The 22,747-nt window shown below is 45.6% G+C and overlaps 1 protein-coding gene across 5 annotated transcripts in view; it reads right to left on the reverse strand.

Moving 5' to 3' along the window:
- Positions 1–3,230: 3,230 nt before the first annotated feature.
- Positions 3,231–22,747, reverse strand: part of MSRB3 (methionine sulfoxide reductase B3) — a 120,567-nt gene continuing 101,050 nt past the window's right edge. For 4 of the 5 annotated variants that reach the window (XM_084759874.1, XM_084759872.1, XM_084759875.1 and 1 more), the window contains 2 exons: positions 14,065–14,162; positions 3,231–6,208 (listed from right to left, as the gene is read on the reverse strand). In XM_084759874.1, coding sequence (XP_084616000.1) covers positions 6,038–6,208; positions 14,065–14,162 — 269 coding nt within the window. In that variant the 3' untranslated portion in view covers positions 3,231–6,037. Of the gene's footprint in view, positions 6,209–14,064; positions 14,163–21,030; positions 21,238–22,747 lie in introns of those variants that run through there. The other variant, XM_084759873.1, reaches the window with a different exon arrangement.

Here is a 22,747-nt window from a genome sequence, read left to right on the forward strand (position 1 = left end):
GAACCAGAGGTCCCACTCGGTCGTAGACCTAGGAGAGAGAAATAGGGTGAAAGTGGAAAGGAGGGAGGAATGGGAGGATATAAGTGATGGGATAACAACTGAGTTGTAATCTGAATAAATTAAATAAAAAAAAGAAGACCACACATCTCCTATTGCCTTATAAAGATTACTTAATGCTTGATTCTATTAAGATGAGGATAAACTCCCATGTTGATACTGAAGTCCTGAGGAATAAAACCTCAGGCAGCCCCACCTCAGCTCTTACATAAAACCTTTCTTCCTTCACTCTGTAGTTACTCACATTTCTATGCCTTCCCTCTGTCATAACTGCTGGAATACACAGCTAAGAATCAATCACTGTTTGACTTGCCCTTCTGCATATTCCTGAAACCTTGTCAAGGCGCTCACCAAGTCCACCAGGAGCATGTCTGTGTTTGCCAGCGGCATTGTGATGGACACTGAGGGTGACGGCTTGAGAACCTTCAGTGGCCCCCGCAGTGTGACATTATTACTGTCTGTAATCAAACTGGAAGTCTGGAAAGCAGCATGTGGGGCGAGGATCTGACTTGGTTTCAGTGCTGGCTAGTTTTACGTCAAATTGACATGAGCAAGAGTCATTTGGGAAGAGGGATTGAGAAAATGCCTCCGCTAGATTGGCCTGTGAGGCATTTTCTTAATTAGCGAGTGCTGTGGGAAGGCCCAGCCCATTGCTGGTGGTCTCAACCTTGGCCAGCTAGTAAACCGTGTTCCCCTGTGGGTTCTACATCAGTTCCTGCATCCAGGTTCCTGCCATATTTGAATTCCTGCCCCTGACTTCCTTCCATGAAGGGCTGTTACTTTACGTGGAAGCCTAAGAGAAATAACCCTTTCCTCCCCAGGATGCTTTTTGTCATGTGGTTTTTTACCGCAGCAATTGAAACCTTAATTAAGACAACTCCCAACTCTCAGGGGTCTGTGGCTTTGACCCACAACTGTCCCAGAACTTTCCATGGTCAACATGATAACCTTTCTGGTTGGTATTTGGAGTTGGGGAGCCTCCGAACTGCCCAGTGACAGGCTGTTGATCTTCCTTCAGGTTGGCCCAGAACAAGACCAGCCTCTGAAGGAGGAGGGACAGAGTTCTTGTCAGAATATTCTTCCGTAGAACACGGCACTTCTTCAAACCCTATATCAAAATTGGTGGAATATGAATTGGCTTTGGTGAATTTGAGAAACAATGGCTAGGAATCAGCACTGGGTGACTTTGAGACTGTGCCATGAATATCTTGCAAATTCAAACTTTGGCGGATACCAGTATTGTCCAGAAGTCACTTTATTACTAAAACTATGAGGTATGTTAAGAGTTTATATGATGAGGTTTCTATGTTATATGTGGCCGTTTGAATAAGAATGCCTCCCCCCCCCCCCCCCGACAGACTCATATGTTTGAATGTCTGTTTCTCAGTGGAGTGTTTAGGAAGGATTTGGAGGTGTATCCTTGTTTGAAGAGGTGTGTCACTGTGGGTGGGCTCTGAGGTTTCAAAAGCCCCTGCCAGGCTCAGCCCCTCTCATCCCCTGCCCGCCTCCCTGTAGACATGGATGTAACTATCTAGCTACTGGTCTGGCAACATGGCTGCTTACCTATCATGCTTCCTGCCTTGCTGGTCATGGACTAAACCTCTGAAAGTGTAAACAAGCCCCCAGTGAAATGTTTTCTCTTATAAGATGCCTTGGTCATGATGTTTCGTCACAGGAATAGAGCAGTGACCGAAGACTCTGTGTGTGTGTGTGTGTGTGTGTGTGTGTGTGTGTGTGTGTGTGTATGTTTCATATGTATATATATGATAGAACATGGTAACTTTGTAGGAATCTCAATGGCATAGTTACAGGAAAATAGAGGGGGCAGGAAACATCATGTATGATGTATGCACTGAGATTTGTCATCTAACTCCTAAAAGTTACTGGGCTGAAGCCGGCTGTAATAGCCTATGGTTCTAGAAAGGGCTGCTGTACTCTACTGGGCGTCTAGCTTCAGCCAAGAAATAAGGAACCAAAGCTAGTTGGTCAAGACCTGTGAGGGGTAAGGAAGGCCGAGAGCAGCTGAAAGGCATAGAGGCTTGGCCACGCCTTTGACAGCTTTGCCCCAGGAGGAGAGCAAGTTGCTTTTGAAGAGTAGATGCAGAAGCTCTTTAAAATGAACGCTCACAGACATTTGCTCAGGGGAGGTGTTACAGAATGGCTCCTCAGAACAAACACCAGAATCACATGGAGGGGTCACTATGGTACAGCTGCTAAGGTCCCCAACTTGAAGTTTTGATTCCGCAAGTGTGGTATGAGGCCTGGGCATCTGCATGGCCAGTGAGTTCCCAGGTGAGGTGATGCTGATGGTTGGGGGGGGGGGGGGGGCGGGGCGTGCAATGAGGATGCTGTAGGGAGGTTCTGGTATGAAACTCGTGGTCAGTGTTTGGGAATCCCAGGAACATGGCTTAGAGAAGTGAGTGAAAAACAAGTCTCCAGTAGCCCCACTTCTCTCTCGCATAACTAGGTCAATAAAACAAATAAAAGTCAGACATTTCAACAACAAATAGTATTATGCCAAAATCTACCCGCAGATGAGTTTTTATTTCATTTTTGTTTTCAGAGACAACGTCTCACATTGTAGCTCAGGCTTTATTGGAACCCACTAGGTAGTCCCGGCTGACTGGAAGTCACAGCTGTCCTTCTGGCTCAGTGTCCTAAATTTTGGGATTACAGAGTGAGCCACTGTGTCCCATTTGCAGAGATGACTTTAAGGTAAGAATTAATCCATGAGCAGTGGCAACCTCTGTACCTCTTTCTTAGAGACTGACCTTCGACATTTGTGTAAGTTTCATGTTGGGCACCTTATTAGAAACCCCGGCAGCATCTGGCCAGCCCTGCGTTCTCACGCCTGTAGCTACCACAGTGGAAATTTCCTGAGCACATTTTAGCTCAACACACAGAGGAGCTGCTGGAGATGGTGCTGTGCTGAGGGAAAAGGCTGAAGAAGTGTGCGCATAGTCTACTTTCCTCTTGAGGCTCTCTAAATCCCTTTCTTGTGGCCTGGGGCACAAGGAGTGTCCCCAAGGCACAGAGCAGAAGCCTCCCTGAACACAAAGGACAGGCCGGCTGGGTGGGGGAAGACTACTGTAGTCAGTGTGTCCAGTGGGCAGCCATGCTTAAAAAAAAAAAAAAAAAAAAAAGCCGGTCATCTTCAGGAATCAGAGAAAAGAGACATTTTTATAAAGAAACTTTATTACCTAATTTACGTATACAACAAATATTGGAAAAGGCTTTTCAATGAAGGTTTCATGTCACCTTTCGAAAGTTTTAAGCTATTAAGAGAAAAGTTATTAAAAAGCTTTCTAGGTCAAGAATCATATGCAACCTTCCAAACAAATGGTACGGCTTTCATCGTTCCCACACTGACAGGAAGACATCTTAAACAGCATGGAGAGGCTTTGTCCTGACTGCTACGTCATCTGCATTAAGCTTTTAAACACACAGAAGAAGTGAAAAAGTTTAAGTACTCTGGAATGCTCTCGGTGCTGCCTCCCTTCCATCTGTTCAGCATCATCATACGGACTTATGCCCTGCCTCCGAGCACAGCTCTGCCTTGCCCAGTGGTGCAGTCAGAGTGGGGACGCAGACGAGGAAGCATCTCCCGTGTTAAATGGCAGCACTCCCACAGATCACATACACCTCACCATATTGCCTTAGTTCACTGCACTCCATATCCTGCGAAAGTAAATCTAGCGCTCGACAGCTGACATTATTGCCCACTGACATTTTAGCAATATATTTCTTTAACATAAGACAGAAATATACTGAAATTTGATACCAGTTAAGCCCAAAAAGCAATCTGGAATTAAACCGCATGCACACATCTTTCTTTCTTTTTTCCTTCAGTGGATTTTTTTTTTTAAGTTGGTGCTGGAAAAAGCTGACTTTTGTTTAAAAAAAAAAAGAAAAGAAAAAAGAAAAAGAAAGCAAAACAGTAAACATTAAAAAAAAAACAAGGCTTTTGTGTGTGTGTGTGTGTGTGTGTGTGTGTGTGTGTGTGTGTGTGTGTGTATGCACGTGCCTGCTTATATCCAAGGAACCCTGAGGAGGCCAGCACACAGATAGACAGGAGTGAGCGGAAAGGGCTCTGTGCATCCCTGAAGGATGGGTGTCAAGCTGCAACAGCATCATGGATACCCATGTCTGTCCTCAGCCATGGTGCTGTGAAGACTTCTTCCAGCAGTCCGGCTGTCTCATCTTAAACTCTCCCCTTGTTTTGAGAGAAGAGTGAAAACTGTGAGGTCCAGTGCAGCCCTGAGGTTGGGGTGTGACATCTGGGCCAGGGGACCCTGCCTGAAGCTCAGGGTTCCTGTGCATCCAGGGTAAGAGCGAGAACTTCTCTAGAACTGGGTAAAGACTTAGTCGCATGCAGGGCCTCCAGGAGGCACCTGGAGAAGGCCAGAAGCTTCCAGGCATGGTGAGCTCACCTGACTTGTCCCAACTTTTTTATCGCTTCCCACTTTGTCCACAACTGTCACGTGTCTGTTCTGATTGTCTTTAGTGCTTATGAGGAAAGGTGCCAGTCTTCATCAAAAATTCAGAAACCTACATATCTTTTAAAGCCACATTTCAGGACCAGCATTCAAAAGTCACCACGCTTATTTGTGAGACAGCACCATTGACTTCCATCACCTCTTCTCAGCCCTGTGAAAACCTCAAGCAACCACACACAGAGCTTCTCCAAATGGAAGCTGCAACAGGAGAAAGGTCTGGCTTTTGGGCTGTTTCCATACCAACCAGCCAAGCCTACTGCTGCTTCTCATTGCAAATGCCTGTCTTGTGGCCTCTGGGGAGATTACAAGCAGATTAGTGTGATTTTACAATACTGATCTTAGCTGTACAGCAATATAGTTGTGTTTGCCCTGAGAGTATCAAGATACTTTGTAAATACGTGCGTCCTATTGTACATGAAGACACAGGCACAGCGGAGCTGAATGGCTTGTCCCTCATAAACACAGTGAAGTGTCGAACTTGAGCCTGACTGTTCTGTCTTGATGCCCAGCATCTTCGCAGGGCCCTCCTGATGCTGCTGTGTAGAGGCTTGGCTTGGCTTGGGTGTGGCACCAGTAAGGTCCTGCTGGCCTTTTTGCACAGCATAGGACCATTTAGTGCTCAAGACTTCATGTTTGGCCTTTGCTGGTCTTTCTCTTTTCTACCGTCTCAATGAAGGTATGTTGTCCCTACTATTTTATCTTGCTTTGGAGAACCTTCCAAAGTGCTCGCCCAGATGTCGTTCGCATGAGGTGGGCAGAAAAAAAAAAGGCCATAAGGCAAGCATTCTTTCTTGTGAACTTTGGACAAAAATGGGGTGCAGTATTTTACAGTTGTCTTGCATTCCACTGTTTCCAATGGAAAATAATGTAAAATAAAGACCTGCCCACGAGGTAATGTTTACGTCTCTGCCACAACCCTCAGGGGGCCCGCTCAGATCTGGCAACAATCTAACATGAGGAACGACTTTAGACCTTCACACCCTTTTAGTGAGAGAGGGGGGGGAAAAAAGCAACCTTAGCTCAGACTTTCCACGTAGCCTAGAAATCTAAGCAGCGCTCCATCTTTACTGTAAAGCCACATGGCTGGATGCCCTGCCTTTCCCAGCTCTATTCCCTGGCCCTGATCTCACTAAACAGCCCCCATCTCTTAGTCAAAAGGGGGTTTGCCCACAACAACAAAGTTTAAAGGAAGGTGTGTGTGCAGGAAAAAAAAAAAAACCAACGCTGCAGCTACTTAAGAGGCTTTCAAGAAAGTTCTACAAAACTATCTCCACTTGCAAGATCTCCACACAGCTCTGGACCTAGTCAACAGCAGGGTACATAGATGGGCAGAACTCCCATCTAGACAAAAAAGAGAGAAGAATTTCAACAGCGTAAACTGCCCTTATAGCTTCTGAAAAAATAGCTCTGTTAAGATAAACCGTTTTGGAGTTTTCGATCAGCTGGGTATTAAGTACACTTTGTCTCCACCTCTCCCCGTGATCCTACAGCTCAGCTCTGTCTGCTGCCGATGGGCTGCCGCTCTCTCTGCCACTGACTCCTTCTGCCTCGCTGCTGTCTGCAGGGGTGAAGGACAAGGATGCCGAGTTGATGCAGTATCTTTTGCCGGTTGGGCGAGGTCCATCGTCAAAAATGTGCCCGAGATGAGCACCACACTGCAAGAGAAAAGGGATGCTTAAGGCGGACACATGCACAAAGTAGGCTTTCAGGGGGACATGTGGGAAGAGCAGCGTGAGTGGATGGCTGGCCTGTGTCAGTATAGTGAAAAGCATCCTGGACCATTTCTAATGTGTGTCAACAGCCGCCGAGACAGATTCAGACAGGCTTCGCCACATGCCGAGAATATCAGAAATCACTTAGGAGCCACCGTATGTTTTGATCTGTGAACCCTCTCAGCCAGCTGGAAAATGACTGCAGTGATTTTATGAATTGAATTGACCCTTGGTCTCCCCCTCGTAAGGAACAGGGCAGAATGAAATCTCTTCCGCTGGCATGACTTCTGGCTTTGGATGGGTGGGTTTCAGATATGCAGAAGTCCACTGTAAAAGATACTGTTTAACTGGCCATGACGGAGGCGGGGGTTGTTGTTTTCATGGGCTGTAAAACTTAACACCGGCACTGGATGTTCTGGGAAGCCGGGGTAGCAGGGGCAAGACTCGGGAGATGCACATCATGGTCACCAAAGCTGCAAAGTGTAGCAAGGACAACATGTCCGACCCACACAGTTGCTTTTTCCTAGCTTCCAGTAGGTGGATTCTCACACTGGCTTTTCTTTTCACAAATGAATGATAATGTGTAGACACGGAAGAGGCTGGTCACCTGAACCAAGGCTCTTGACTGTTTGGGAACGCAAAGAGGGAGGGGAGAGCTGGACAGAAGGACAGTTGGTTATGTTGCATCTGAGAGAGACGTGGCTTGGATGCAGCATCTCTACAAAGGCCGTCTACTGGATACATGCCTGCACTGTTCTGAAGCCAAGAGTAGCCCCAGATGGCAACGGGCACCACATGCACACATCTCCCACTTCTTGCCAGGGATGGGGAGGTACATGGAGGCATCAGTGCACCACCTCCAACAGGCTTTGGGAACACAGAAGTCATCGTGCAGTGAAGAAGCCAACAGCCATGCTAAATGATTTCTTCAGACTCATTTAGTGGGCAGGTATGGAGTGCCTGTGAGATGCCAGGCGTTGCCCTTGACTCTGAGGGTTCAGGCAACAAATCCATTGCCTCTGGGGACTTACCTGTCCCCAGTGGGGGAGTACTGACAATAAACAAGAAAAACCAGCGACCCATAAAGTGTGCTCAGTAGAAATCAGCCAGTGAGAGGAAACGGGACAAAGAACGGGGAAAGTAATCGAGACAGACAAGGGCCTCCTTGGTGGCTTTGGGATGACGTGTAAAGATGTGGCTATCTGGGCGAGGAAGGAAAGAGTGAGGATTAAGGTAAAAGTGTGACAGAAATGGCTTAGAGGTGATGTAGTCGTTCCTCCACTGAGCTGTTTGTAAAACATTCACACACTGAGAGGGCCGCATGGATTGACAAGGGTATTTGTAGGGTACAAGCGCAAACGATGAGAGAGAAAGGACAGGAGAAGCTCACCGCAACAGAAACACCTAGTGTCTCAGTTTTCCCCCAGAAGGTGCTAAGCTCAACCCCAAAGGGTCTCGAGTGACTAATAAGCAGCACCCATGACAGCTTCGGCTCTCCCACACTTGCGTGTTAAAGATGCATCCTCGCTTTAGTTTATTAAAGGACTACACACAAACCCCGAACTGATTTGATCTATTGCCTGAAAAATATGAAACGGGCCTAAGAGACAAATTTTGCAATGGTTTTACCACAATCTATTCAGGCTTAGGTAATCTCAGACTGCTTTTTCTTTCTTCCAACAACAGAGGCCAGACAAATCAGGTGGCGGCAGCTAAGATGCACCGGGAAGACTCTGTATGCTCACACCATGGATACAGGAAAACGCCTGTTTCTGCTGCCAAGGCTCGGGCCCACAGGAATAGCATTCTCAATGCCGGGTGCACAGTCACTGATCTCCTGTGCAGGCCTCTCACTTTAATCACTCAGCATTTGAGAGGGGAAGTTTGCACAGAAAAGCCTAAGGTGTGGTGTGGAGGCGTGTGCACCCATAGATATTGAGAGAGCACAGCTTTCTGGGCAAAATAAAGGACACTGCTCCCATTCATTAATTGTCCCTTGACCCTAAAAGTGTGATGCGGACAGATTTGAAGCTGGTTAGAAGCTATGTGGTCTTCACTTCCTACATTTTTCAGTAGCCAAGTGACAGTGGTTCAATCTGTTGGACTAAGTTAATTTTCAATATGTCCTTCTTTTTGCTAACTAAGCAACCGGCCCTCTGGTTACACAGAGGAGGAAGTTTCACTATGATACGTAACCATGGTACAGGCGAAAGGAACAGAAAAAAAAGAGGACACAGTTAGGAGAAGACAACCACAGTTATCTGCAAGCAAACATGGCTCAGGGAAGGTCAGCGTCCCGAAAATGACAAGAGATGACCTCACGGTACCCATTACAAGATGCTGTAAAAGCTCACAGCCCACCAGGTCACAGAGGGTGGCACTGGTTTTCGCTTCCGTCTCTGACACCACACTGGTGCCTGCTGTTTCTCAGGGAAGACTAACCACACAGCATGGCAGCTCGGCTTCCTCTCAGGTACACTGGTCTGAGCTTAAGAGTATAGACGCTCACATGGAGCCCATTCCCTCCGGCTTCTGGCCCAGCCAGAGGCAAGGATGATGGATGGAAGTTGTCAGTGATGCATTGTTTCCCTAGCCGCCTGCGAGCTCTGCCTCCCTGGCCCCAGCCAATTGGCAGTGCGCTGGGATCACTCCAAGCACCTGGTGGTAACTGAAACAAACTGGTGCCTGATGAAGAGATCTCTGAAACCTGCTGTTAGCGATTTCTTCCAGGAATAGAATCTCTCGTGCGTGCGCCTTCAGAGTCCTTTTGGTGGGTGTGCGGCTCTTCGTTTTACAGAGAAGCACTGCACCAGAAAAGGTGCAATATTCTAAAAAGGTGCACGTAGAAACAGTTCAAAGGGGAAAGTTAATTCTCACAGGAATCCTTTCTCGCGTAGGTTTCTCACTCGGCAATGTTCAGAGAGGGAGTCTACAGAGAACCCCCGAGAAAAGAGAGGAGACCAAGAATCAAATTTAACTCGAGCCCTTAAAATCTGCCTGCAGTGCTCAACCATGGGCCTAAGGAACATACACAATGTGTCCCCCCATAGCTGCATAGCTCTGCACTGATGTATTTCCCACTGTCCCAGAGACCTTTCTCCTCAATGCTGATAGGATGCTTGGGCTTTTTTTTTTTTTTTTTTTTTTTTTTTTTTTTTACTGTCAGCTTCTCTTAAGTGTTTGATCTGCAGCATGAAGCACTTTGAAAGCTGGGCCTTTCTACTTGGGCACATGGGCGAGAAAGGAAAGGAAAAGAGCTTTCAGAAGAAAAGCGATTCTCTTTGCCGTTCGTCCCGTTTCCTCCTACAGCTCCTGAGGACACCTGTGTGCAAGCAGGGGCCCTGTTTCTCTGCGCTTGCAATATTAATCTTTTGTGTCAAAGGAAATGATCGTGAACTCACCAGGTTGGTGTTACGATTTTACAGAAAGATCAAGAAGAAGAGGAGAGATGGGCCCCCAGTCTGAAGGCCCCGCTGTGACACATGGGCATCTTCAGTCACCGGCAATATAGGGTAATATAGCCTGTGGAAGATTAATAAGGCCTGGAGGTTCACTAAGAATTGCTCAGCTTCTTCGGATTTGTGGACACTCGCCTTTCTGATGATTCGGCTAACGAGATAAATTAATGATGATCCAAACCAAGTGTAGAGAACCCTGTGATAGGCTCTCAGCACTGACAGAGAGCGTGACTTGTAACCTTGGACTCAATGGCTGCCTTCAAGATCATTAAAGACTTGTGAGTGACTTGCCAGTCTCCCACCCGCTCTAGATGTCAGACTCTGACCTGAAGAAGGAAGAACCCCCAATATTTCCAGGAGAGACTGACTTTGCTGGACCATCACTAACCATTCCAAGATTACCTCTTAAGGCCCTGACAGAGTGCTGCTTACCAGCTCGGGGACTGGGGAGACTGGGCCAGACAAGGACTCCAAAGCCTCTGAACCTGGAAGAGAGGCACAGTGTCTCCCTTGGAGTAAGGACAGATAAGGACAGAGCCTTTCTAAGTGAGAACCTAACAGTCTAGTGATAAGACAGAAGGAGGTGGAAATGAAGCCTGGGAGAAATAGGTCCCTGCCACTCTCCATGACAACAGAGAGGGGGGGGGCGGGCCTTTGCCACAGGGCCAAGCACAGGACATCTTTTGTGAAAATTACCCCATTTTGCCATAGTCTCTTTGGCACCTTCATAAAAGCCTTTTTAGAGCTCCTGCTGTTTACCTCTGCTTGGCACAGGGAGAGGGTTACTCTAACCATAAATTACCAGAATAAGACAAAAACAGATCAGAAATCAGGGACTTGAGAAAGATTAATATCTCTTGTCTTGGTTTTCCCATGCCTTTAAAAGAATATTTAGAGCCAGGCATGGTGGTGCAGGCCTGTAATCCGAGCACTCAGGGAGGCTGAGGCCAGCCTGTGAGTTCAAGGCAAGTCCAGGACAGCCAACACTACACAGAGATACCCTGTTTCAAAAGACAGAAGGAGGAGGAGGAGGAGGAGGAGGAAGAGGAGGAGAAAGAAGAAGAAGAAGAAGAAGAAGAAGAAGAAGAAGAAGAAGAAGAAGAAAGGAAAGAAAGAAAGAAACATTTAAAGAACTTAGAATTAAAAATGGGTTGGTTATGAACAAAAAGAAAATTGGCAAATAATAAACTTTAAAACAGTTTAGAAAAAGAGGGAACCTCTGAAGCTGATGAGATGGTTCACTAGGTAAAGCCATTTGCCACCAAGCCACAGGAGGACATGGATTCAATCCTTGGAATGCACACAATGGAAACAGAGAAATGGCCTCGGCAAGTTGTTCTCTGACCTCCACACATAGGCTGTGGTGCACGTATTGCACGTGCTATTAGCCTTAAGAGATGTTTACTGGTTGCCAGTACCTACACCACAAATTACAGAGTAGCATCCTGCCTATAGCATTATCTTCTGTCAAAAATTTTGGATTCTTGAGGAGATAACCTCAGTTAATTTCTGTGACAGTTATAACACCATTTATCAGTTATAATTAAATTTAATCAAAAACTGAATCCCATTTAAGCAAGTGCTGGGGGATCACGGAGTTTCTGAGCATCTCTTCCAATTTACCTCTTAGTAGCATCCCCACCGCCACCACCTCCCACACACTCTCCTGTCCAGTAGACAGGACCCGATTGCTTTCTCTGTCTCTGTCTGTCTGTCTCTCTCTCTCTCTCTCTCTCTTCCTCCTTTCCTCCCTCCTTCCCTCCCTCCTTTACTTCCTCTCTCTGTGTCCTTCCTTCTCTGCCCTCATGGCTCTGCAGTCAGATTACCTAAACGCAAGTCCTGGCCCTGCCATCAGAGCTACAGGACTTTATCCAAACTCAAAGACCTTCTCTGGGACTCAGTTTCCCCAACTGTAAAATGAGGAGCATACGTTATCGTGAGCATTAAACAGGGGCGCACTGGGCAGAAAATGCTGCTGGGTAGGAGGCAGGACCCAGCACAGTGGGGAGTGAACCAAGTGGTGGGGCGTTCCATCGTCATGATCAGACTCATTTCTCAGAGGCAAGGAAAACAGCAACACGAGCTCAATGAACGAGAAATTACTCTTCTTGGGGGAGACGGAGATTTCCACGTGTGAAACAGTTTACTTGATAGCCCTGCTTTTTAACTGAAAACAGAAATTCTCAGAGTGTATCGCCTACGTTATGGAATTGTCAAAGAACAAACTTAGCAATTAGAAAACAATTCATCAGATGGTCAGGCTCAACCCAATACTCTGCCCTCTTGCCAATAAAAATGCTGCCCACTCTCTAAGAGCCTTGCCCCTGCTGAAGATGAGAGCATGGATAAGGGGCAGGCCGAGTCCTAAGGGAAGCCTGCATGGCGGTCACTCTGCCCCTGCAGCTGCCTGACTGCACCTCCCCTACTGCACCTCCCTTACTCAAATCTGCACAAAAACACTTTCCACCAAAGAATTCTTGGGCACCAGTAAACTCCAGTACCACAGAGCTCAGAGTCCATCTTTCACTTGTTTGGGGCAGATATGATCTGAACTTCTTACTGTAGCATATGCCATGGTTCTTTCTCTGGGCAGGCGTCCCCCCCCCCCCCCCCGCCACACCCCTCCTCTCAAAGTTGTATTTATTACTTATACAGTATTCTGCCTGTATGTACACCTGCAGGCCAGAAGAGGGCACCAGATCTCATTATAGATGGTTTTGAGCTACCATGTGGTTGCTGGGAATTGAACTCAGGATCTCTGAAAGAACAGCCGGTACTCTTAACGTCTGAACCATCTCTGCAGTCCCTCAACTATGTCTCTTGATTAGCCACAAAATACCAGTGCTTAAGTCAACACATTAACTACTTTCACTTCCCTCTCAAAAAGGGGTACTAAGCGGGGAATGAGGATCATTGGAAGCAGCTCTCGGTCGCCAATGCATACTGTAACCAAATTAATGCTGCCTCTGAGTTACAGAACGCATGCTGCTCCCAGTGGTCCTCACTCCTGCCTCAACAGCCCCTTCCTAGTTCCTCGGTTTTTAATTAAACAAAAAGGGAGGAACGTTAGTTCACAGGCGATTCCACTAGCCTGTCTTTCAGGGACCTAGCAACCTCTGACATCTGCCACCACTGCCAGGTGTGTGCTGGATAAAAAGGACCCGATTGCTTTCTCTGTCTCTGTCTGTCTGTCTGTCTCTCTCTCTCTCTGTCTTCCTCCTTTCCTTCCCTCCTTCCCTCCCTCCTTTACTTCCTCTCTCTGTGTCCTTCCTTCTCTGCCCTCATGGCTCTGTCCCAGTCTGCCTGCTGCCTATCCAAATGTCCAATCATCCTCTATGCCTTCTCCAGGCTCTAATTCCTCCCTCATTCCCTTCGCCCCAAATAAAACTTCCTTCCTTTATATCATATCTGTTTCGTGGTGGCGGTTTGAAAATAGGGTTCCTGTGTGTGCCTTAGATCAAGGGGAAGCACCAGGAGAGCCTATGGAGTCTTGGCACCAGTGCTATAATCCATAAATAAAAAATGCTATGCAGCAGATCTGGTATGAAAGGAGATTTATTGTGGGAAAGGGAGAAGAGGGGAGGACGCCCATTTCAGAGAGACAGAGACAGAGACAGAGAAACCGAGAGAGACCAGGAAAGAGAGAAAGAGGCTGGTGGGTTGTTTTTTTTTTTTTTTTAATCCAGCACACACCTGGTTCACATCTGGCAGCAGCGGCAGGTGATGACGCCAGAGGTTGAGGGCCCCTAGGGGCGGGCTAATGGGCTGCCTGTATGCTAACGTAACTAACCAAAGCTTCCCTGGAAATAAGGACAAACGTACACACCAGGAGAAGCACTGCTGTTCTGGCGTGTACTTCTCTTTGAGTGGCTGCTACCACCAAACTTAGCCGTCTGACAGCTTCTCTTCAACCTCTACCCAGGAAGAGCCATTTCTGAGGTCTTCACAGACTGTGTGTGGACCACAGCCGGTAAAGACATTATGAATAAAGACTGGCCAGCAAAACTGCAGGAGAGAAATTATTGATACATCAGGTCATACAAGGCCATATAATGAAATCTTCATTCACCACCCCCCAAATGCCCCATTCACCATTAGAATAAGTCAAATGGAAAAAAAAAATGCCCCCTACCAATAACTGTTAAATATTGTTGAAGCCAATGATTGGCGTTGTGTTAGTGTTGCTAAAAATCTGAAGATGAAGGTATCACTCAGACATTAAAAAGAATCTACCCGCTCTTGTCTGGCCCCTGGCCTTAGCTACCACAACTATAGGAGCCTTCAGAGCGCTCGCGGCACAGAGGGAGCAACCCACTGGGGGTGCATGTGGGGTCCACTGACCTGAGAACAGCTTGTCTCCACCCTGTGCATCCCGTAGGAGAAATCGTCCGTGAACTCGATGGCCTCCGAACTGATCACGTCGTGAAAGGAAGGCCAACCTGGGGAGAACACAGACCAGAGGAGAGGACACAAGACCTCGGGTTAGAGTGCAATTCTCAAGAACGGTGAGGCAAATGAAACAAAGGCTTAGCTTATGACTAACGGGGGGACTTCTTCACGCTGAGGGAAGATGTCAAGAGCTGAGAGAGTACACTTGCAGGAGGACAATGACATGGAAGCCTGACTCCTTCCTCACACTCAGACGATGGCGGAGCTGAGCTGTCATGTTTCTTGAGTGTCTTGGATCATCAGATAATTTCAGAGAGCATTCCAAAACTGAGAACGTTCTCTGTCACCTCCGCCCCCCCACCTCTGTGTGTGTGTGTCTCTCTGTGTGTGTGTGTGTCTCTCTCTCTCTGTCTGTCTCCTCTTCTCTCTCTCTCTCTCTCTCTCTCTCTCTCTCTCTCTCTCTCTCTCTCTCTCTCTCTCTCTCTCTCTCTCTCCCTCCCTCCCTCCCTCCCTCCCTCCCTCATCTACAGAGTCACCAGGCATGGCTTAGAAGCACTATTATTAATCTTCCATTGTGGCATTTTTTCAAAACAACTGATTGGTTTGGATGTTAACTTTTCAACTATCTCATACTTCCTTAGAAAATCATGGCTTTCAATTCTTAGCTTGATATGGTTAAAATGACTTCTTTCCTAGTCTAAAGCTTATCTGCCCTACCACATGTGTCTTATGGGTGAAAGTCTTGCTCGCTGCCTAGGAGAAGTTCAGAGAGTGCCATGCCCAGGCATTTGTAGACGGCATTATTTCTCAAATAGCATGTTTCCCCTTCAATTTCCATGAATTCTAGTCATTTTTCAAAATTACATTCTGAGAAACTCTTGGTGAGTAGAGCACACTTTTAATACACAGTTTGGTTTGTTTGTTTTTATAACATTTCTTCCAAAGATGTGTGGAGATCCAGAAGTCTGGGCCCTCAGATGATGAAAGAGGTGGGGGTCTGCGGACTTCCTGAAGTAACTGTTTTCTCTTTCAGAGACCACTTATTCCCATAGGAAGGGAAAGGCCCTCAAAAACAGCATGTTTTACATTAATACACACACAGAAAGAAAATAGTAAGCAAACTCCAACAATAAGGATTTCCAGTTTCAAACAAACTAGCTCCTGCCGATTTTTCCTAAGAAACTTGCCTGAACTCCTCCTGTCCCCGTTCCACATGACTCCGGGTGGCATTGTCACCTTAACCCTAACCCTGGCTCGGGCCTGCCACTAACCACCAGGAAAGCCTTAACAGCTCACAGTGTCCTTGTTCGAGACCCATCGCTCACTGTGCTCAACGCTCTAGAGAGACCCAGGGCACGCCACAGCCTGAACTGGTCTGGTTTACAATGAGTGTTTCACACATCTGGGTGTTCTCTGTTAAATCACACAAGTGCCAATTGCAGGTGAGGACAAGCTTCATGGTGACACCAAGGACATTGATAAATCATGTCATTTGTCTAGAAAAAGAAAGAAAATGCTGTGTATTGTCCCTTTTAACCCTTCCATGGCATAACATATTTGAAAGTAGTTTAAGGCAATTGATATCAAGGTGTGTGTGTGTGTGTGTGTGTGTGTGTGTGTGTGTAAATATGTGTGTCTGTCTGTCTGTCGTCTTTGGGACTTGATTCAATAGTATAAATATAAAAGATGTGACTCCACATTTTTCCTATTTCTAAAATTCAAGCTAAGGGAGGGAAGACAAATGGGTATGTCCCCTGTTCCACGCTACACTGCTTTTTCTACAGCCTCATTTTTCCTGTTTATCTGCATTTGGATTTCACTGGCTTTCCTCTACACCTTCTACCTGGTAAGGGCCTGAAGGCAATCTGAACTCACTGCCTCACAAAGCATACCACACACACACACACACACACACACACACACACACACACACAAACATACTCTCTCTCCTTCTCTCTGTCTCTCTCTCTCTCTCTCTCTCTCTCTCTCTCTCACACACACACACACACACACACACTCACACATACAAACACACATTCTCACACACTCATACACACACATTATCACACACTCACACACACTTACATACACATTCTCACACACTCAAACACACATTCTCACACACACTTACACACACACACACAGGCACGCACACTCCTAACACGGGGAAGTAGGTAACCTAGCCCATTCACTGTGGCTAAAGCCAAGCACTCTCTGCAGGGGCGGGGAATTGTCTATGAACATGGAGTAGCAGAAACACGCAGAACACTCAGGCCACTCACTCTGCAGGACGTTTTTGGGGACAGCAGAGGGCACAGAGCAGTAGCCAGAAAATCCAAAGCTAGAATCTGATAATCTGACATCAGCCTCAGGCTCTCTTCTCACACCCCGCTAATTCCTCTTTAAACCACTGAGGGCTCTTTTATTAGAATAAACTACTGGGAAAGAGACTGACTTGGGTTGTCTTGTTATATTTGCAAAATTTCTTTAATCACCTATGTGGACTGCGGCAGGGACTTCACCTCTGAAAGCCAATAATGAATGAATAATAAATACTAATTGTTTTCTAGTGACCAAACCATTCAAAGGGAAAATCTGAAAGGCATTATGTGAATGGCTCTAGTTGGGGGCTAGATAGATTTTCATTCATTTATTGAAACCGCCACTAAGACAGAACAACTCAGCTCACTCTTAGGCAGCAGCGATGAGTAAAGCGATCTGGTCGCCCATGAAGATATGCATTTTGTCAACCTGAACTAAACATTCACAAACATTTCCAAAAGGCCATATTCAAGAACAGAATATGGAAGAGGGTATAGGTTAGATAGTATGGAGGTTCTCGAAGAAATGATGTTTGAAAAGTTTATTTGTTGTTTACTGTGCTATTTACATTGGAAGAGACACTAAAGAGCCCAGAAGGACATCGCAAAACTCCCCTAATTTACAGTGTCCTTGTGCACTGTGGAAGAAAGGCAGCTGTAAAATATCCGAGGTCCAGTACATCCTTCAAACCTTAGTCAGTGGAAAGCGACAGGGGAAACAGTCCCCGCTTTGGACCAGATCACATTTCTAAAGAGGACAATTGCCGTCCCCATGAGCGAGGTTAACAAAGGAGGCCACCACTGACTTTGTTGTGTCTCTCGGAGAAGTGAACCGCAAGAGAAAGCGAATCCTCCAGGAAGGTAAGTCCTTAGGACAATCAAGCTAGGAAGGACCATCACCCAGGAATAAATTGTCTTATGACAGGAAACCCACGGTGATGACAGCACTTTGAAAGCGGAATTCCCTCATCATGTGAAAGTATTTAAAGGAGGAACTCTTCAGTGCTGTAAAAATCCTCAAAGGAAACCCTGCCCCCACTGCTAATAACGAGGAAAGTGCTTCAAAGGGTGACAGGCAAAGGCTGAAGCAATCTGCGTCTTGTTGAGAAAATTATCTTGAGCAAAGGGGTGGGGGAGGGAAAGTATGTTTATGTCAGTTTTGACATTAAAGAAAGATCATCTACCCTCCTCTCTCTAGGTTTTTCCTTTTGGTCTTCTCATCCAACAAAACATCATTTGTTTTGGATGCGGTCCATGCACTTTTTAAAAGAAAAGTCATGTGAAAACCTGTATAAACAGTGGGCTCCCTCCACCCTTAGTATTGCCCCTTGTTTCTACTTCAGGAGGGCTGGATTTGGGCCGATTATCATTTCATTTCAAAGAACATAAACTGTACATTTTTTTTTTTTAGATCTCAGCCTCCTAGTATCAAGACTGTCTTATTTTTAATAACTATTTTCCCCCTTGAAGGAATCCTCCTCTCAAGATAGCAAATAAAGTCAGCGACTACAAGGAACACAGGCAACTCGGGGTATAGCAGTTCTGCCTTGATTTCATTCGGCAATCAGGCCGCATTGTGTACAGTTGTAAGGAGCAGGCTCAGAGCGTGCCCACTGACATCTCTGACCAAAACCAACGATCCAAATTATTATCAATAAGCTTGCCCTTACTGCTTGTCATCTACATTACAATGGACTGTCTTTAATCTGCAATACAACTGATTATCCCACAATGCATCCTGATATAGCTGTTCTGAGTCTACTCCGCCTACAACCAGACAGTGGTCTTGGTGCTCCCTCAAGTAGCGCGGGCAACGTTTAGAGTTTTGTTTTTGTTTTTGTTTTTGATTCAGTTTCTTCCTAGGAAAATCCTTTTCAGGTTCCCAAGCCATAGCTCCTCCTCTCTCCTTTCAAGACCAAACGAAAAGCAAAAGCCCAACTGTTCAAATTAGCAGTGGCTTATAAATAAGCCGAAAGCTGTACCGTGTCCCCAGAGTGTGACCCTCATTCTCTGTGCCTTACAGGGGGATGAGCATCCATCCACGCAGCATCCTCCTCCTCCCCCCTGGGTTCTTACACTCTCAAGTCAGAACTCAAAATCTCAGCAAGGCGGATGACACGACCGGTCAGCAGATAACAGCACAAAGTTAAACGAGAACTTATTGAATCTAAAGGTTAATTCCAAAACTGTCACCTGCATGTGGACTAAGTTTAAACACACTAAATTCTCGTTGGGCTTGGGTGACGCTTGGTAACGACGACTTACGTTTGAGCCCAATTTTGGATGAAGGTCCAGGTATCACAGCTTTCTAACTCTGAGTATTTCAAATTTTGTAAGTTTAGGGTTTTCTGTAGCCTGAGCCTCTTCAATTCCCTGGCCAAATTTTATCTTCTTAGCTAGACCAAGACAAATAACGCTCTCAGGAAGGCCTCCTGCTGACAAGAATCAGTTGAGGCTTAGATCACTAGTCCTTGCCAAATTATTCACCAGAATTGACGTTTCCAGTGTAACTTTTATCTCGCTTTTTTAAAAGGGCGACTCTCAGCTTCTCCTTCAAAGACCCCATTTGGTTACAATCTAGTCTTTCAAACGTTTCAGTCATCTACCAAATAGATGCATGGACCAGAAAAATCACACAACGCAGATGGCTCATCATGAATTTTTTTCCCCTTAAATCCCCCACCTACCTATAGGCAGCCATAATTAATAATTTTCCTGTTTAATTCCTTTTTAAAAGTGTTTTTTCCAATATCACTTGATTGGCTCACTTTGAATGTGCACTGTTCAATACAGCAGTTACGAGGCATGTCCAGATAGCCACCGGCAACGCTCACTGTTCACCCATTACAGGTGGCGCCTGTTCTATGGGCAGCACAGGCACATGGCGCCTCCTCCCGTGATCTCCATAGTGCAGAGACTTGCACCACTAGAGAATGCTAGTTTAGATGCTTTAAACTGATTCCCATTATGAGAGACAGAAGTGTAGAATCCAGATCTTCGCTAACCCTGTGCATTTCCAGGTTATTATGTTTACATTATTTTTCCTTAAAAAAAAAAAAAAAAACTCGGACTGGAGAGATGGCTCAGAGGCTAAGAGCACTGTCTGTTCTTCCAAAGGTCCTGAGTTCAATTCCCAGCAACCACATGGTGGCTCACAACCATCTAGAAAGAGATCTGATGCCCTCTTCTGGCCTGCAGGGGTATAAGCAGGCAGAGCACTGTATACATAATAAATAAAATATCTTTAAAAAAAAAAAAACTCACTTGGAGATGTCTGACCCTGGAACCAGAATATAGGTCCAATGACATCAGGGAACTTGTTTTGTGTACCACTTAATTTCCAACCACCCAGCACAGTGCCTACAAACACATATGGTACCCCAGAAGACAGTTGTGCTGAAGGGATGAAGGGATGAAGGGATGGATGGATGGATGGCTTGTAAATTAGGATGGGACTGTTTGGTTTCCCACTCTGTGAGAGGCTCCGCACCCTGCACCTGCTCCTCCACGCATCCCAGTGACCAAAGGCAATCAAACCTTCTGTGCCTTTTCTTCATACAGACATTAAAAGTTGAAAATGAGTGACCAGTACCTGTTTGCTCTGTATACTCTTGGTCACGAGCAAGCTAGGGTTACACTCTCTTCTCCTGGGTTGAACTGGCAAAATCGCAGGCTGACCAAAGTAAATATTTCCTTTTATTTTTCCCCCCTCATTTTGTTATTGTTAAGAGGTATGCTTTTGCCCTCTGGATCATAATTTTATAGTACAGTGATAGAAAAGTTTTCTACCATTCAACATTATTTTGTAGTTAAAGTATTTCAATTATGAAAATATAATAAATACCCAATGTATACGTCTGATCTAATATATTATCTACTCAGATTTGACAGATAGCTCAGTTTACAGTTTTTGCTTCAGATGTCTTTGTTAACAAACCAATGTTATAATTCCAGGCAGACCTGACCCCATTTCTCTACACCTATGCTTCTTGCTAGCTTGAAGACAACTGCTCCCTGGACCACTCCCGTGCCCCACTGGATTCCATGAGAGTCTATATCCACCGACAACATGCACCGCTTTAACTATTTAAAATTCACAGAAGTGGCATCAGATTGTGGCTACTTTCTGATGACTTGTTTTTCTTGGTATTCTTCGCCCTTGGTTGTTCTCTCTTAACAGTATCATCTACGCTTATAAATGCGATATCGCTCAAATACCTCCAAGAATAGGAGTGAGAGAGTTGTTTCATTTCAAATTTTCTGCATTTTTCTAAATTATTTTTTTTTTCCTGGGCTGACCGTGACTCTTGTTTTAGTCATTGGAGCTCTTGGTTCTCTCCTCTCACGTCCTTGGTGACCCTTGACTGCGTTTCTATTCACGAATGGGGACTAGGTGAGTTGTCCTACCTCCTGTAGCAGGCATAAAGCAGGCTTGTTTTTTCAGTGCGCCTTATCTCTGAATAGAAAGGCTGCCGACAGACAAGGGTTTGTGCTGAAGTTCCTTAAATACCTAAAAGGGTATTTAAGTTGACACCGCAAGACCAGAACCTCCATAGCAGGCCCAATTCACTGACAGCCTGTTCAATAATCTCTTAAGAGAACAGTACTCCAGGATTGTTCCTCATGTAGATAATTGATGATCTGTCATTTCAGCTATGGAAGTGAGGCAGACGTACGCCTGGTCTACCTGTTCCATGGGCTTCCATCCTCCCCCATCCCATCATTTTGCTCTTGCCAGTCCTGAGCGCTGAGCTTCTTTCTAATTCTGCTGGGCACCAACTTCTGCGCTGACTTTGGGCTACAGCTTTTTAAAATCAGGAATATCCATTATTATACATTTCCGTCACATTTTTTTTTCTCAGAGAGATTATTCAGACTTCCCCGTGTGCCCAACACACACCCCTGGCTCCAGGATTTGCAATGGGCATTGCCCTTCTCGCTTACTTCTTTTCTGACCCTAATTTTAGGAGGTATTTTTGGGGAGGGATAGAAAATGTTCATCTCATTCTATCTATCATGTACAAGCTGTTTCATTTTAGAAAAATAAAATTGCAGATTTTAGCCACAATCTAGTATTTTATATTAAGCAGCTACAGATTTAAGCCTTCAATTTTTTCTACCAACAGGAATGACATTTATCTTATTGATAAAAAACAAAACAAAAACTAAAGTCAGCTGGGCATGATGGCACACACCTTTAATTCCAGCAAAGGCAGGTGAATCTTTCTGGGTTCAAGGCCAGCCTGGTCTACAAAGGGACTCTAGAATAACAAGGCTACTCAGAGAAAACTCTTGTCTCTAAAAACAACAACAACAACAACAACAAAGCCAAACCAAACCAACAACCACAAATAAAATCTGAAGTCCCCCCAGAGCCAGCAGGGCTACCGGCCACAGGACTGGCTGCAGCACAGTAGGTACACACTTTCAGTGTGAAGCATAAAGTCAGTTTCTTACTAAACTACCTAGGAGGCAGAGTGACGTGTGGGCTTGGAAGCAGAGACTAAGCAAGGGATACAGATTTAAAAAGCATTGGATCATAACTGCAAAGCTATGGGTAAAGACACACACACAAAAAAAGGTGGAAACAAGGGGCCAGCAAGCCAGACAGGCGTTTAAGTTTGGCATAAGAATGAGTTAGTGAAAGAAAAGAGCGTTTCAAGAATTAGGAAGCAGAATTAGGCCAGAGCCTAAGGAGGAAACAGCTATGGTTAAAGGGCTACGCAGCGACACCATCATGTGACGGGCTGAGCAGCAACACCATCATGTGACTACATGAGATCTGAAAGGCCCCTGATGGAAGCTGAGTGACGTGGAGAGAGCGTAAACAAGAACCATAAAACAGGCAGTGACCACACAGAGAAGACGTGTGAAGTCTGCCTTCTCTGGGTTCTGGTGGCCCCGCCCTTTCATCCCAGGTCTCCCCGTTTTCTAAAGCACGTTAAAGTCGCAATATTACTTTCCTGGAGTTTCTAAATAAAAACGAATGAGACATGTGAAAATATTAAAAATACTTTTTTAAAAAAGCCCATTATTCAATGCTCCTAAAGATACTAAACAAAAGGGATGTTTCAAAAGGCTTGAGAAGTTTAATTTTGTATTTTATCTTGTTTTCTGTTGTTTATAATATGCTGTAATCTACCAAGCTAAGAGTGATGGTGAAATGCCTTAAGGGGCCACTGGAACGTGCTTTGCTTCGGATACAGAAGAAATGAGTCCAGAGACTTAATCCCGAGTCAAGCTTCTTCACTGCGCATGCCCAAGTCCCGGGGCTTTTACTTCAAATGTCTCATGGTTGGCAGTTACGTGAATAA

This window comes from Acomys minous (assembly GCF_964271855.1).
Source record: "Acomys minous genome assembly, chromosome: 15".
NCBI lineage: Eukaryota > Metazoa > Chordata > Mammalia > Rodentia > Muridae > Acomys > Acomys minous.